The 14,101-nt window shown below is 46.3% G+C and overlaps 1 protein-coding gene across 2 annotated transcripts in view; it reads right to left on the bottom strand.

The window, feature by feature from the left end:
* LOC149371488 (uncharacterized) overlaps positions 1–5,994 on the bottom strand; it is a 46,563-nt gene extending 40,569 nt beyond the window's left edge. For both annotated transcript variants that reach the window (XM_089565720.1, XM_089565721.1), the window contains exon 1: positions 5,350–5,994. In XM_089565720.1, coding sequence (XP_089421846.1) covers positions 5,350–5,427 — 78 coding nt within the window. In that variant the 5' untranslated portion in view covers positions 5,428–5,994. The remainder of the gene's footprint in view (positions 1–5,349) is intronic.
* Between the last annotated feature and the right edge of the window lie 8,107 nt (positions 5,995–14,101).

Raw genomic sequence — 14,101 nt, 5'->3', positions numbered from 1 at the left:
TAATATAGCCGCAAAATAAGCCTGCAGAAATAAAAATACGCGCGGTCTATTTGCTGCTACGGATTATTACGTATTACTCCGCCGATGGCAGAGCGGCAAGCCTCCACGGAGTTGGCTGAAAGGAACTCCAAGCTAGTGCACTGCACGGGCTCGGGCCGGCCCGAAAGCCCTGGCATAACCCGGCCCGCGGGCCGGGCTGGGACATGATCTGTTTTGCCGGGCCTGGGCCGGGCCCGGGCCTGAAGTTGCGGGCCCAGGCCGGGCTCGGGCTTAAAGCTGTGGACCCGAGCCGGGCTTGGGTCCGTATAGAAACGGCTGGTGTACGACTATTCATTCACTATTGCAGAATGAAGTACACAACTGCGGCATAGGAGCAGCGACACGGATGAGCCATGGGTTATAGTACGCGCTGAGAAAAAAACTAAGCTTTATTCATTGACTTATTTATTTCCTTATTTCCACGCCGCGGTGCTTAGTGGTCATGGCGCTTGATTACTGAGCCGAGGAACCAGGGTTTGCTCCTAGCCTGGGCGGCAGCATTTCTATTTAGGCGGCGAGCATGACAGCCATGTACTTTGTAGTATCATTGCTCGTTGAAGAAACCCGGGTCGTCGGAATGATACGGAGCCCTCTGCTTCGGTGCCTCTCACAGCTTACCTCCCCTTGGGCCCTTAAGCCCCCGAAACATAGCTTTTATTTTATAGCTATATTTTTCTCATGTGAGAAAATTCACAAACTAAAGAGCGTTTGGTTTTCTTTTTGATCAACTGACCGGAACGTCTCGTAAATTGAATAGCCACAAAAGCTCGCGAGAGTTTGTAAATCTCATCACCAAACCACATCTATTCCTCCTTGCTTCTTCAGCCTGGTTGACGTGACAAGTGTTCTGCCCTGTAAGTTATCACGTTGTTCGCGCGTTATCTTCTGCTCCACCATTAAGAGTAAAATTTAACCGGTCTTAATTGGCCATTGACGTTCGTCATCCCAAAACATACCTATACACTATTAGAAATGCATTCGGGAAGGACATATTAGTTTAGGACGCTTATAGTCTTCAAAACAGACACTGTGAAATACTCAAGCCTTTTAGCTTTCCGTTTCTGCCGAAAGGCGACCAGTTCGGCTATGAGTTCAACCTGTGAGATCGCGATAACTAAAAAAAAATGCCATCCTACTGCTTGCTAGGCAGCTTTAATGTTTATACTTCGCGGGCGGCAAAATATAACTGATTAAAATCATTCCCCGGGGTTTCACGGGCCGGGCCGGGCTCTCTAGAGCGGTAATTTAGCGGGCCTGGGCCGGGCTCGGGCTTGGGCCTCAAATTGAGGCCCGTGCAGTGCTCACTCCAAGCGTTGGCCGACTCCGCCCACCGTACGGGGAGAATGAAAAAAAAAAAGGCGGGAGCCGGACGTTAATCCGATTTAATTAGGAAAATCGGTCACACAGGGCAATAAATCGAAGTTTCTAAGAGTGCTCGGAACGTGTAGTTGAGTTCCCGCGGCAAAAAGACGAGTTCAGATTCCTCTTCATTGCACCTTTAAGGACCAGAGGTTATTTTGCCTTCGCATTACATGCTCTGCCCAAGCCCATTTCTTCCTCTTGATTTCGACTAGAATATCATTAAACCGCGTTTGTTCCCTCACCCACTCCGCCCGCTTCCGGTCTCTTAACGTCATACGTTTCATTTTCCTTTCCATAGCTGGCTGCGTTGTTCTTAACTTAATCTGAACCCTTTCCGTTAGCCTCCACGTTTCTGCCCCATAGATGAGTACCGGTAAGATACAGGTGTTATATTCCATATACTGGCTATGGATGACCATATACTGGTTTATATGCCACCGGTTCGCCAGACTTCTTGTTGCCTGAGAGTAGAGTGCGTTTGTTGACTGGAATGATACGCGAGGGGCCAGCGAGAGGGCAAGCATTCGTCGATGGCTCGAGAGCAAAGTGAGGCGGACTCCGGAGGCAATTTCTTCAGCGGGCTTTGCTCCGTATCGGGAGAGCTGAAAGGGAGAGAGTGGTGGGGAGAATAGACGTTTCGAGACCGCGTTGACAGCGCTGTTGATCGATCGAGAGTTTAACGCCCCGCTCGTCTCGGGGTGAGCGGGAGGATGAGGTCAACTGAGTTCTGCTTCCCGGAGGAAGCAGAACTGCTGCCGAGTCGAGAGGAGCGTCACGCGGTGGAGGTATTCCTCTCGTGGGCCCCCGTATGCTAATGAGGCCTCTTCGTGTTGACCGAGAGAGGGAGGCTTGACCGATGAGAAGAACACGAATGGGAAAGAGAAAAAAAGCGAAGTTGGATCGACGTCATGTTCGCATCGAGGAGTCACGCGGGCCTCAGGCGGACTCGAAAAGGGAAAGCGGCGTACTGTCGGGGACGTGGATTCGTGGTGAAGGATGGTTGCAGTGTTCTTGTCGATTGCGTAGCTTTTTGAACTACAGTTAATGCTATTAGGCTGTAGTTAATGTTCCCTCAAATGCCACTCCCTGTGACGTCACTCTAGCAAGTTGAAGGGGATTAAAACCGCGTCATGAGAACCGGTCGACACCATTGGCTGGATGGAATTCGTTGAGGAGCATCTGCTGCTTTGTTCTTCACTTGCATCCGACTATAGAAGACGAATCGTAGATAATATTGAGAAAGAAGCTATAAAATGGCCTGGCTTAGCTTATGGTTAAGCCTAGGATGCGAAGCATACCGCCGGTGGAGGCTGCGCGTCCGCAAGCGAGCGCACTAGTTGAGCCCCAGCTTCCACAGCTGTTGTGACGTCGTATCACGTGGTGCGCCGATGTAGGTCAAGTGGTAGCTACGCGGCCGCGCGCGGCGCAGCAAGGAAGAGCTCGGTTGTGCGGCTAGTACGCTTCGCATAAAAAGATTAAAGTAGGAGTAGAAAAGAAAGTGGTCTGAAAGCGCCAGGGCAAACGCTACATTTACAACGTGATATTTGTAGGAAACGGATTCAGCCAGCTCTATAGAAAATCAAATGATTGGTTACGAAACGGCCAACTTTTTTTTAACTGAAGCTTGCTCAGTCGTCCACATTCCATCACTCAGTAATCGTCGGTCCGGTCTGATAAGTTCGCTATAAGCTCGGCAATTAGCAGCTTGCCTTTTGTTCGTTTCTTCAAGAAGCCAGGCAATTAACATCTAAATTGCAGGGATGTGCGTAGACAAGTGATAAGGATCACGAAGTTCGGAAGGGAGAGTAATTTTTATTTTCCTCTGCACCAGTCGCTGCTGTGAATTACCATAGCAGTACCTTAAGCTGTTGACGCAAGGAGCGCCTAGAGGAGTTACATATAAAAACAGGAAGTCTTTGCAAAGATGTTACTTTTACTCAGCGTCCTCACCATAAAAGTCACACTGCATAGCTATTCGCTGATTGCCACATGTGTTGGTTCTTCGCAGAAAACGCGTTATGTTTTTAGTGCATGATTTTCTGCGACTAGACAATGATGAAAAAAGGCAAGGCCTCGTTTTTGGCCTTCTTTAATGCGAATAGAGGGTTAGGAATACGTCGCGCTGATTTAGGCTTGGATTGGCCAAGAGCCGGTTCGCTTAAGTGCGAGCTCTCATATTAGACAACATATTTTGAACGAATTATTTGGAGAGAGCAAAATTGTGGTTGGTGCCACACACACATACTTCCGTACACTCGAGCTATTTCCTATTGAGTCAGCCGTTAATTTAAATACCACGGGACTATGTAATACTACCAGAAGCTATGCCACAAATCTATCGATTACAACTATCAAGACTTTCTCAGCATCTTCGATCATAAAAGGAACGCTTGAGTAACGAGGACCAATTAGCCCTACTTGATTACCGACGTGCTCAAGCCATGAGATACCGTCAAGTCCACAAGTCTCACGCCTTCGAAGCAATGTCGCCCAAATGTATTGCGTCGTCCACCTAAACCACGAATGAGATACACTGCGGCGCTGTACGAAGGTACCTCAAGTGGAACTGACTACAATGCCAACACTGAATCGCACAAATTTGGGCAAGCCTTTTCAATTTTGAAGCGTACTAGAGTAGGAAATCCGAGGGAAAACTGCCCCGGACTAGAGGCGTTGGCTGTAAAAGTTTTTCAACATCACCGGCACCAAAACAATCGAGGGAAAGTGCTACAAACTGTTCCTTGTGATAGCATTATCTGAACAAAGTGTAAGATCCAGCTAGTTGGTACACCACGTCGACTAAAAACACAGAGCAAAGCTCCGGGACAACCACGAAGACGAGACGAAGGTACAGGGCCTTGCGTGTCTGGTCTTTGCTTGTGTTCTGGAGCTTTGGGCTGTGTTTTACTCGGCAAGTTCCACGTTGTTAGGAAGCTTTCTTTTTTCGATACGCAGAGTAATAAAAGGAGCAGAATATTCCAAAATATCAACGGGTGTTGTCATCAATGGAAAAGAAACTGTCCTCAAGGTGGTCACGGTTGAGTCCAGACCTTTCTGTCCGTGCCTTGTTCGGAGAGCGCTTTCGCCCACATATACAGCGCTTAATATTTCTTGTTACTGTCCGCCTGTATTAGTTTTTGCTGAGCCTCGCTGTGGGCCGAAAACAGCCCATGTGCTGAGCACCACAAATCCCAAAACCCCTGAATGAAATATAGACCTACAAGCAGAGAACTAAACGCGGTAAATGCTATGTTGGTATTGGAGCCGAAACTACAATGGAATCGAGGATCGAGTCGGGACTGCCACCGCACACACCTTTGAGCTTCCAAGTGAAAGGACGGTCGTTTCATCGAATCAGCTTGTGAGTTTTGAACGAGGAAATGGAACAGACGTGTTTATACAAAATGAGCGTGAAGAACCAGTGAAGCTCAGAACGTTATTTGCAGACAACCTATGGATGCATACGGAGAAGTTGGTTAGGATGGAATGAGGCTTTCGTCTTGCGTTTTAGAGCCTTCGGTGATGATGAATATGGTGAAGCGACCAATGTGACGGCGAGGAGGGTACTAGACCAGAACGGGTGCCATGCTGTAAACACGCTAGTCTTGCTACTGGCGCCAGTGCAGAGGAACTGGGCTGGGGAGAAGTTTTGATGATAGCATTGCACGAATTTGCCTTGTCTAGAAGTCACGCTTTTGTTCAAACGTGCACTCTGTTCAAAAAAGAACTAATCAGAATCCTTCACTTCATTGCGTGGCTAAAACAAACAGAAAACTTCACGCGCATCAAAGCGGTGATAACATGAGCACAGGTAGATGGAATAGTGAACAGTTGTGCGTTCTAAAAATTAGATCAACAGTCCACAACCACGCTTCCGAGATTCATCAAAGCAATGTCCGGCCAGAGTAAGCATGAGATTCTGCATAGATAAAGCTATGGTAAACTCACCACTGAAGTGACGGTAACGGCGATGAGAAGCAGAATCGAAGCCGTCGTTGACATCTCCAGTTTCTTAACTCTTGACATTTCGGGCAAAGCAATCGATCCGAAAGAATAACACGTGCAGTTCAGTTAGTCATACACAATGGGAAAATTAAATTAAGCCGGCTGATGCTGATCTTGCGCAAGGACAGTTCGATGTCATCTATAGGAAGAGCTTCCGACTCCGTGCATGGCCGGCCAGTTCGCAGGCACAGATTCTCCAAAGCAACTTCGACGACGACAGCGCGAGTCGAGTGCGCTGGCAGCAGTGGTGCATGGCTAACGGACTGCCGGTGTTGCTCGGCTCGTGCAGATAAGCCAGCGCCGGTGCCCGACGGTCCACTGATGTCAAGGGGCGAGGGGCCGCCGAAGCAGTATCCCGTTGTCTGGCGCCCCGCAGGGGCAGATGATGATCGCTCGTGCGCGCGCGCCGCTCCCCCTCCGGGCTTCGTCGTTCCGCATCAGGAATCGGTCCAGCGAGGAGGGAAGTCAGTCAGCGAGGCTGAGAGCAACAGGAGGCATCCGACAACGAAGAGCCAGCGGCGGCAGCCGGCGGACGCTCTTGGACGCGCGCCATCTTCCGGAGTGGCGAACAGATGCGGAGGGTCGGACGACTGGGGCTCTCGGCGGAGTCTCGTCGGTCGCGTCTTGCACGCCTGTCTGTTTACGGCAGTCCTTCCCTTCCTCCATGGTTCACGGGGCTCGCGACTGACGGCGCGCCCCTCTCCTTCCTCTCCTCACACCTGCAAACGCATTTCGCCCTCGCAGCTTGATGCAAACACTCGCAAGCAGCCTACAAGGTGTGCCGATAGGTGGAGCCACCGACAAATTTTTGTCTCTCTCGTTTTCTTTTCGACAAAAGGCGAACGCCGAGCAATCGTTTTCCCACTACCGGTTTTCATTTCCATTTCTTTGTTTTCTGCGCCGTGCTGTCGCGCGCCTAGCGCGCCAATCGCTTCGGCAGCTCAGCCGAAACCGGTCGAAATTAAAGTTGTCTCTTTTCGGGACTACTACGACCTCCCTTGTCTCCGACCTCCTATTACTGGCATAGGTACCTTGGGTCCCTCTTCCTTTTGCTACTAGCTGCCAGATGTCGTCGGCCTCGGAAGGTCGGCTGGTCAGGTTTAGCCGGACGCCACTAAAACACTTCTAACTATACGCAAAATAAAAAAAAAGGTACGCCCGCTTAGCGAAGTAAGAATCGGTGCAGCAGAAGCCCTATGCCAGCTCGAGTCTCATCTCCTGCCACGCAGCTGAGCTTACTCAAGCGTAACTCTCCTGGCTCCTGCCTGTTCCATTTTCGCATCTGATAGAATTTACGCCGAAACGTATGGTACATTTGATGTACCGTAATTTCCGGCATAAAGTCCGCAGACTATACAAATTCAAAAGTTGGAACTTTGGCCATCGTGGACTATCTATAGTGATAGATTATACAGTTTTTTTTAATAGGGCCTAGATGACATTCATAGCGCTTATTCTATTAAGAAGGTTTGTGATAGTTGCAGTGTGCGAACATATATTTTTATGCGGGCGTTGCACGACTGAGTCCTGTACAAGGCTATGTACCGGGCGCCAAAAATCTAGTAAAAGATTTTCTTCTCAGCAACATTGAGCCCTGCAGACTGCACACTGAGTGCGATCTGTATACAGAAAAATGCAGTAAATGGGCCAAAACCTTTTTAAAAAGTTGAAACTTCAGACATTTAGCCTTCCCCTAAAACTTCGCTATAAAGTTCACTCAAATGTGCTGACTTCGGCTTTGAAGCAGCATCAACAACATTACCTCAAAAGAACAAAAAAATATTGTGACAGTGATACACGTGAAACTTCGAAACTTAATAAGATATTCGACCACCAGGCGTTATCAAGACAAGACGCAGTCGAGAATAACACTGGTTCTTACGCACTGAATAACGGGGCTGACAATGATAACAAATTAAACAAATGCTTCTTCCGAAAAGGGTGCTCACATGCCCTTTGAGACACCATTTTTGATTCCCATCGAAATGGAATAATTTTTGGCCTAAATAGTATATTCGGGCCTCAAGAAAGAAAATTTGTTAGTTTTCCCGCGCAAAATACTAGCGGTTGATTTTTTTTCCAGGGATGTGCAAGATATTGTAAAAAAGTGTCATAATTGATGAAAATAGCCCGCATCGAAATGCCGCTACTTATCGGTTGTAAACACCCGAAGGAAAATGGAAATAATTTTTATTCAGAAGGTGCACATTACGCTTGAAGTAGCGGAAAAAACAACATGATACTACTGCTGGCAAAATATGTCTGCACAAAAATTGGCGGACGACATCTCTCTCTGTTTCGCGAAATATTATTTACCGTGTTCGCTGCACAGCGCAAAAAAAGCACCTTATCTGCGAGATGGTGTATGCGAAATTCACCTGAAACAAAGAAATCAGTGCTAGATGCATCTTACTCTCAGAAAAAGTTGCGAGTTCGCTTTGTACACAGTTAACTAGCATTCACTCGAATTAACTAGCAGAGCGTTAACTAGCATTCTACTGAAACTTCTGTCAAATCACCCTAGTCCTTTTACCTCCGTTCTTTAGATCCAGCGTAGTTCAAACCGCCATTAGTAGCATTTTCGAATCGGAAGTCTGCTTCCCCCAGATATAAAATACCCATCTAAGATAAAACTCACATCTCGTGTTATTTCCCCTTGCACTTGGCTACATCCACGAAATACCCGAGCAAAAGTTTGATCTGTCAGCGCTAATCTAAATACATATGTGAAGTCTTGGTTGTTCCGTGAATATATACAGGAAATATGGCAGCCGTAGATCCCTCAGTTCTTCCCTTATAAGTTTTCTCCATGCTTTCTACGGCCGGCCTCTGGGCTCACACGTATAAAGATGTAGCAAAGTTCTCTGGCAGGAGAGAATGCAGGAGAGAATGCATCAGCTCAGAGCTTCCCTATCGTTTGACACTAGTTGAAAAGCTTACTACGTCGGAGCGCAGTGAATCGGTTTGCTCTCTGTATTCCAGTGGCACTTAGGCCGCAGGAATGATGCGTTTTTAAAGATTTCTTTAAAATACGAATGTACATTACAATGTACGCGGGGTCTCACGAGGATATAAACTTTATGATTAAAACAAGCGGCCTTACAATCTTTATGCTTAATTCAGGTGTATTTCAAGGCTAACTTAAATTAGACAAAACCGCTCCCCTGTAATGCATCATCTTCCGTAAAAAAAAAAAAGAAACTTGCAATTCGCGCCTCGTCTTGTCTTTTATGCGCAGTTACTTGTCTGACTGGCTATACGCATTCGTTGTTGAATTCATGGTTCTTTCTCACGAAAGGTTCGCATCGACAGTCGAGTGGTCCTAGTTTCAATAATGACGTCACCGTCGTATTCCACGTGCCCAGTGACCTTCCTGAATACCTTTCCTCTACTAACACTATACTTCATGCTGACGACTACAGTATTTTACGGCTAGGCATTGTATTAGCAAAGAGTATGTAGATGTGCGTGTTTTGGAGCGCTAAAAGCGGCAGAACGCGACCGACTTTGCGTATTCTTTTCCGGCAAAACGCACTAACCTGACATTCCGTTTCGAGCCTTCGTGTCAGAGCGAGCATGTTGGCAGAATCACGGTTCGATATATTTACAGAAGCACCTCTCTAAATTGGACCACATAGACCCTTTTGATGTTCGTAACCCTGATTCAATTGTTACCTTTCCAAGAGACCATAATCCCGGCAAAGCGTTCGCCTTCAGTGTAGACATAGAAGACATGTATAACTCCTTACCACATGACCGGCTTTTGGATTCCATGAAATCGTGCGTCACGGAGGATAATGATGAAGTGAAGTTTGTGAAGAATTGAGGTGTTTCTTTAGAAGGGTTTTTGGAACTTCTGACATTGTACCTGCGTTCTACAATTGTAGGGTGGGGAGATAAGATAAATCTCCAGAGGTCGGGAATTTTCATCGGGTGACCTGTGGCAGCCATTTTGAATAGTATTTTTTTGAGCGAAGTGGATCGTCTTCTCTGCCATAGATTGGAAGGTTTACACAAAGGCATCTTTCGTTACGTCGATGATTTTTTTGTCTTAGTTGATAATGCGGGGTTCAACAACAGCGTGGTGAACGTTTCGAAAACCTTCAAAGAGTGTGGATCTGGTTTGAAATTTACCCTAGAGGTTCCAAAAGACAATGAGTTACAGATTCTGGATCTCAAGCTGCACTTCAACTCAAGGCATATTTGCTGACAGTACTGTACTAGGTAAAAAAAGAAAACCCCTGCTGAACATTCTAAACTAGTGAAGAACAGAATAGCTGTTTCTTGTCTCACATTGAACCTAGCAAAATCTTGCCTACATGATATATGCGACAGCTTGAATGCCCAGGTTTCCAGATTGATAAAAGCAGGCTATCCTAGTAATCCCATTTCCCAGTCTTTGGTGAAACTAATAAAGTGGGTCAAAGGCCGTTCATCACTCACTGAAGCGAACTCGAAAAAGCGCGCTGTCATTCCTTACATTCACCGCTTATTTCATGGGTTAAGACGTGTTGCAAAAAGATATGATGTCTGCGTAGCCCTATCTGCCCCCCTGAGATTAGGAAGACTTTGTCCTGATGTGCAAAGAAAGGCGGAAAGGGTTGATAGTAGTTTCTGTTCCCATAAAGTGAAGCATAGCGTGAAATTTGTCGGCTGCGAAATTGGTGTGGTGTATAAAATTCTGTTCCTCTGTGGATTAGAGTGCATAGGTCAACCCGGGCGGTGGGTGAACATTCGCCTTAGAGAGCAAAAAAATGACTGTTCTTCAGGGGTGAGTGAACATCTCCGAGAATGCAACAATTCCTCCTATCTTTGAGGGAGGCCGCACAGGTATGGTATCGTCAACCGCAACAAAGAACCAGAGATGGGATGGCAGCATTCTTCCTAGCCTCGCGTGGAAACTGCGTGAGCCAACCTTCGCTCTCGCTTTCTAAGAGGGAAATAGGCTATTTTTGCAGGTTTTATATTTCTCTTCTTTTTTTACCTTGATATGTTTACTGTGTTTTTTTTTTGTCGTAGCCTTTGGCATCGTCGCGTATTTAAGCTGCCGTTCTCTTCCAAATAAACAAGTTGTGAAAAAGGCGCCTCTCCTGTGGTCTTATTTCTGGGTCTCCGTTTCGTTTGAGGCCCGCATTTTCATCATGTATAACAAACACGACGGAAGCAAACAGTCACCGGAACCAAGGAACAGAGTGCATGTTTCCTTTTTTTCTTCTTTTTTTGCTTTTCATCAATGGGTGAAAATAAGGTAATTATTTTTAAGATAATTTATTAGACAACAGAGGAAAAATAACCACATGCCGCCGATTTCACGTCCAGTGCTCTACTAAATGAGCTACGGCGATGGCTGTCCAATCTCCTGCTCTCGGGGGTATTTATGTGTAGCGTAACAGAACCTTGAGAGTGTTCACCAGCGCCACCCTCGTCCAAAAGCGGCGGACGTAGTATGTCCTGTATTACGGAGAGTGCCACGTAGGAACGTGATCAAACGGTGAGGGTGGAAGCTGTGCGAAAACCCTCTCATGCTTCCTATGCCATCTTGAAGCTAAAGGTTTGAGCAGGAACTCAAATATGCCACAGGTCATCTCTTCTAGACTAGGAGCAACTGAATTCGTGTTTTAAGGACTTTGCAAAAAGGGTTATAACTGGGACATATTTTCTTATCTGAACTTGTGACGAAGAAATCAAGAATAATTAAAATACTTCAGCCTCAAACATGTGGTTCTTCACGGTTGTATTTTAGGACGAGCCGCCATGGTGGCTCAGTGGTTATGGTGCTCGGATGCTAACCCGAAAGACATGGGTTCGATCCCAGCCGCGTCGGTCGCAGTCGACGGAGGCGAAATTCTAGAGGCCCGTGTACTGTGCGTTGTCAGTGCGCGTTAAAGAACCCCAGGTGGTCCAAATTTCTGGAGCTCTTCCCTACGGCGTCTCTCATATCCTGAGTCACTTTCGCATCTTAAAGGGGCTCTGAAAGGGGATCCAATGAAGATGCGGTATTCATTCATTCATTCATTCATTCATTCATTCATTCATTCATTCATTCATTCATTCATTCATTCATTCATTCATTCATTGTACCCTTAAAGGCCCTTTTCGGACATTACATAAGGGGGGGAACAGTTGAAATACAAAGTAAAGAGAATAACAATGTTAATACAGTAAAATACAACACAATGCAATGCAAGAAGAATAAAAAAGAAAAGCAAAAACAAAAACAAAAAGAACTGGAGTACACTAGAAAATGTTAAGATGCAGTTCTAATCAATACATGGTGGCGGATAGGCTAAAGGAAGGAATAGTAACAAGAAAAGTAAATGGTAAAAATCAAAGCATGCGGTTGTTTTTTCATTTGCTGTAATGTTCGATTAGTGCGTCTCTAAATTTACTAGCGTCACGCTTGTTTACAATGTGGTCTGGTAACTGGTTCCAATTTTCTATTGCTGTGGGTAGAAATGATTTATTGAAGGCGATTGTAGAACCATGTAAACGCTGAACACTCAGGGAATTGAAGAGGCGACGCGATGTTCTGATGGGAGGTAGGAGTAATGAGTCGCGGAGGTAAGGAAAGTTGTAATACAATTTGTGAAAAAAGCAAAGTCGTGAGATTTTTCGACGGTTCTCAAGTGGTAGAAGGTTGAGTGTTGATTTAATCCTGGTGATGCTGCAGTATCTGTCATAATTTGAGGTAATGTAACGTGCTGCGCGGTTCTGAATAGCTTCTAGGGTGTTAATTAAGTACGCCTGATGAGGGTTCCATATAGAAGATGCATATTCAAGTTTACTACGGATGAAGGTTTCATATGCTAATTTACGGACAGAAGGAGGAGCCAAGTATAACGATCGTCTGATGAAGCCGAGTGATTTGGATGAATTGGCTGCTAATTTCAAGATGTGTTCGGACCAGGTTAAATTGCTGGAAATGGTGACTCCGAGGTATCGGTAGGATTGCACGCAGTCCTGATATGTTACAGGACGCCGCGTGAGAAATACCATCCAGCAAGACCTTTTTTTTTGATGCGCTTTGCAGAAACTAAGTTACATGTAGTCAAATTTTGAAGTTGAGCATCTTGGCGCCTTACCCTTTCCTCTCGTCACTGTTTGCATGTTGAAAGGTCGGCACTCCTCCGCCGGCCGCCCCGCGGGGGCGGAGCTTCCAGACTCGCAGAGCTGTGCCGCTTATTGGCGGCGCCGATGGTAGCTGTCTGACGTCGGAAAGGATCTAACCAAAAGCCATCTCTGAACTGGTCACGTAGGAGCGGTGCGACGGAGGAGGGTGCCGTCATGAAACAGTCACCAGAAAAGGCTCATCAACCTTCGCTCGTGATGGTGGGTTCTCTGTTGCGTGTAGAAGTGTATTATATGGTTCAGATGTTCATGACAACTCAATGCAGTGATTGAGCGAGTTGATATGCTCTCCTCGGAAGGTGTTTCATAGCTCCTTTAAACGCCATAAAACCAAACCTGAGGACGGTTGTAGCGCGATACATCCCATGCCTCGTCCATAACATTCCTTCTACTTTTGAAGCTCGTGGAACACCATGCAGCGGCACGTTTTACCGGACTTTGTGATGCAAAATTATTGACCAGTGCGTTGAAACGAATCTTCGCATATACTCTTCTCGTTTCCCGTCTCATTGCTTTCTTGCTGCGGGTGGTGATGACACAGCGAAAATTTTGCTGAGAAAATAGCTGCCGTTCTGGAGAGAGACGACGGGACAAGATACGGAAAGATACATGGCTACTATGAAATACTTTTAATGTTGAGATATTGGACGAAAACTTCTACTATTACTGGGTTTGGAATGACACGCAACATCTGTTGCTATGCATGTGGTTTGTGAAAACCGCCAACATCCCTTACCTATGTATCATATTCCGTGTTAGAGCTTCAGTAAGCCTATAAGGAACGAGGGAGGTGCCCGCTGTGATCGTTGCGCATCACGAAAAGAAGAAGCGGCGGTCCGCAAAGCATCGAAAGCGGCGAAGGAAGACGAGCCCGTTGGCCACAAAATCTGCTGATGGCGAACGCTGCTGTCTGGGCTGTACCGTTGCGCAGCCACTACCATTTGTGGGCCTTCTTCATTGCGATGCGCCTTTCCTGCAGGAATTTCACGCTGACAGCTACACTCGACGAGGAGGTAAACTACGAATTTTTATTCGCCGACACTTCAGCCGAAAGACTCCTCTACGACATTCCCGGAGATTTACACCTCAATCGGGTGCTTTTCAGATACATCGTTAGATTTGCTCACCCTAACTGTTTTAAAATCGAAACAAACTGAAATACAGCGCAAAGGCTTCTTCAGCAGTCAAAATCTTTCGTTTCTCTAAAGAACGAGTACTGGAGAAGGCTTACTCAAGTGCATTATCAGCAAATGCTCCCATTCAAGTAGTTGCATGCCTATCAGTTTCAAGCGTCGTCTCAACACAGTTCAGAAAATTTTGACTATTTCAGGAAGTTACGAAACTTAGCAAACTTAAGAAGTGTTAAGGCTACTTCAAAAAGATTTAATCGGTAATAGCAGAGGAGTTTTTACTTACCATGGAAGACCACAGCTTAGGGTGTTCCAACGTAATGCACGTACGTCCCGCTGTCCTACATAGTGTTAAAGGAGATGGGTACGCGGCTGGCATTCGCAGCGGACTCTTAAAAGGACCCTGAAATGATTTTGATGGGCACATTCTAGTGCAA

This window comes from Amblyomma mixtum, chromosome 1 (assembly GCF_055824585.1).
Source record: "Amblyomma mixtum isolate Tamu chromosome 1, ASM5582458v1, whole genome shotgun sequence".
Lineage (NCBI taxonomy): Eukaryota > Metazoa > Arthropoda > Arachnida > Ixodida > Ixodidae > Amblyomma > Amblyomma mixtum.
Note: the sequence above shows the minus strand (reverse complement) of the source record. Positions and strands in the feature narration are given on the sequence as shown.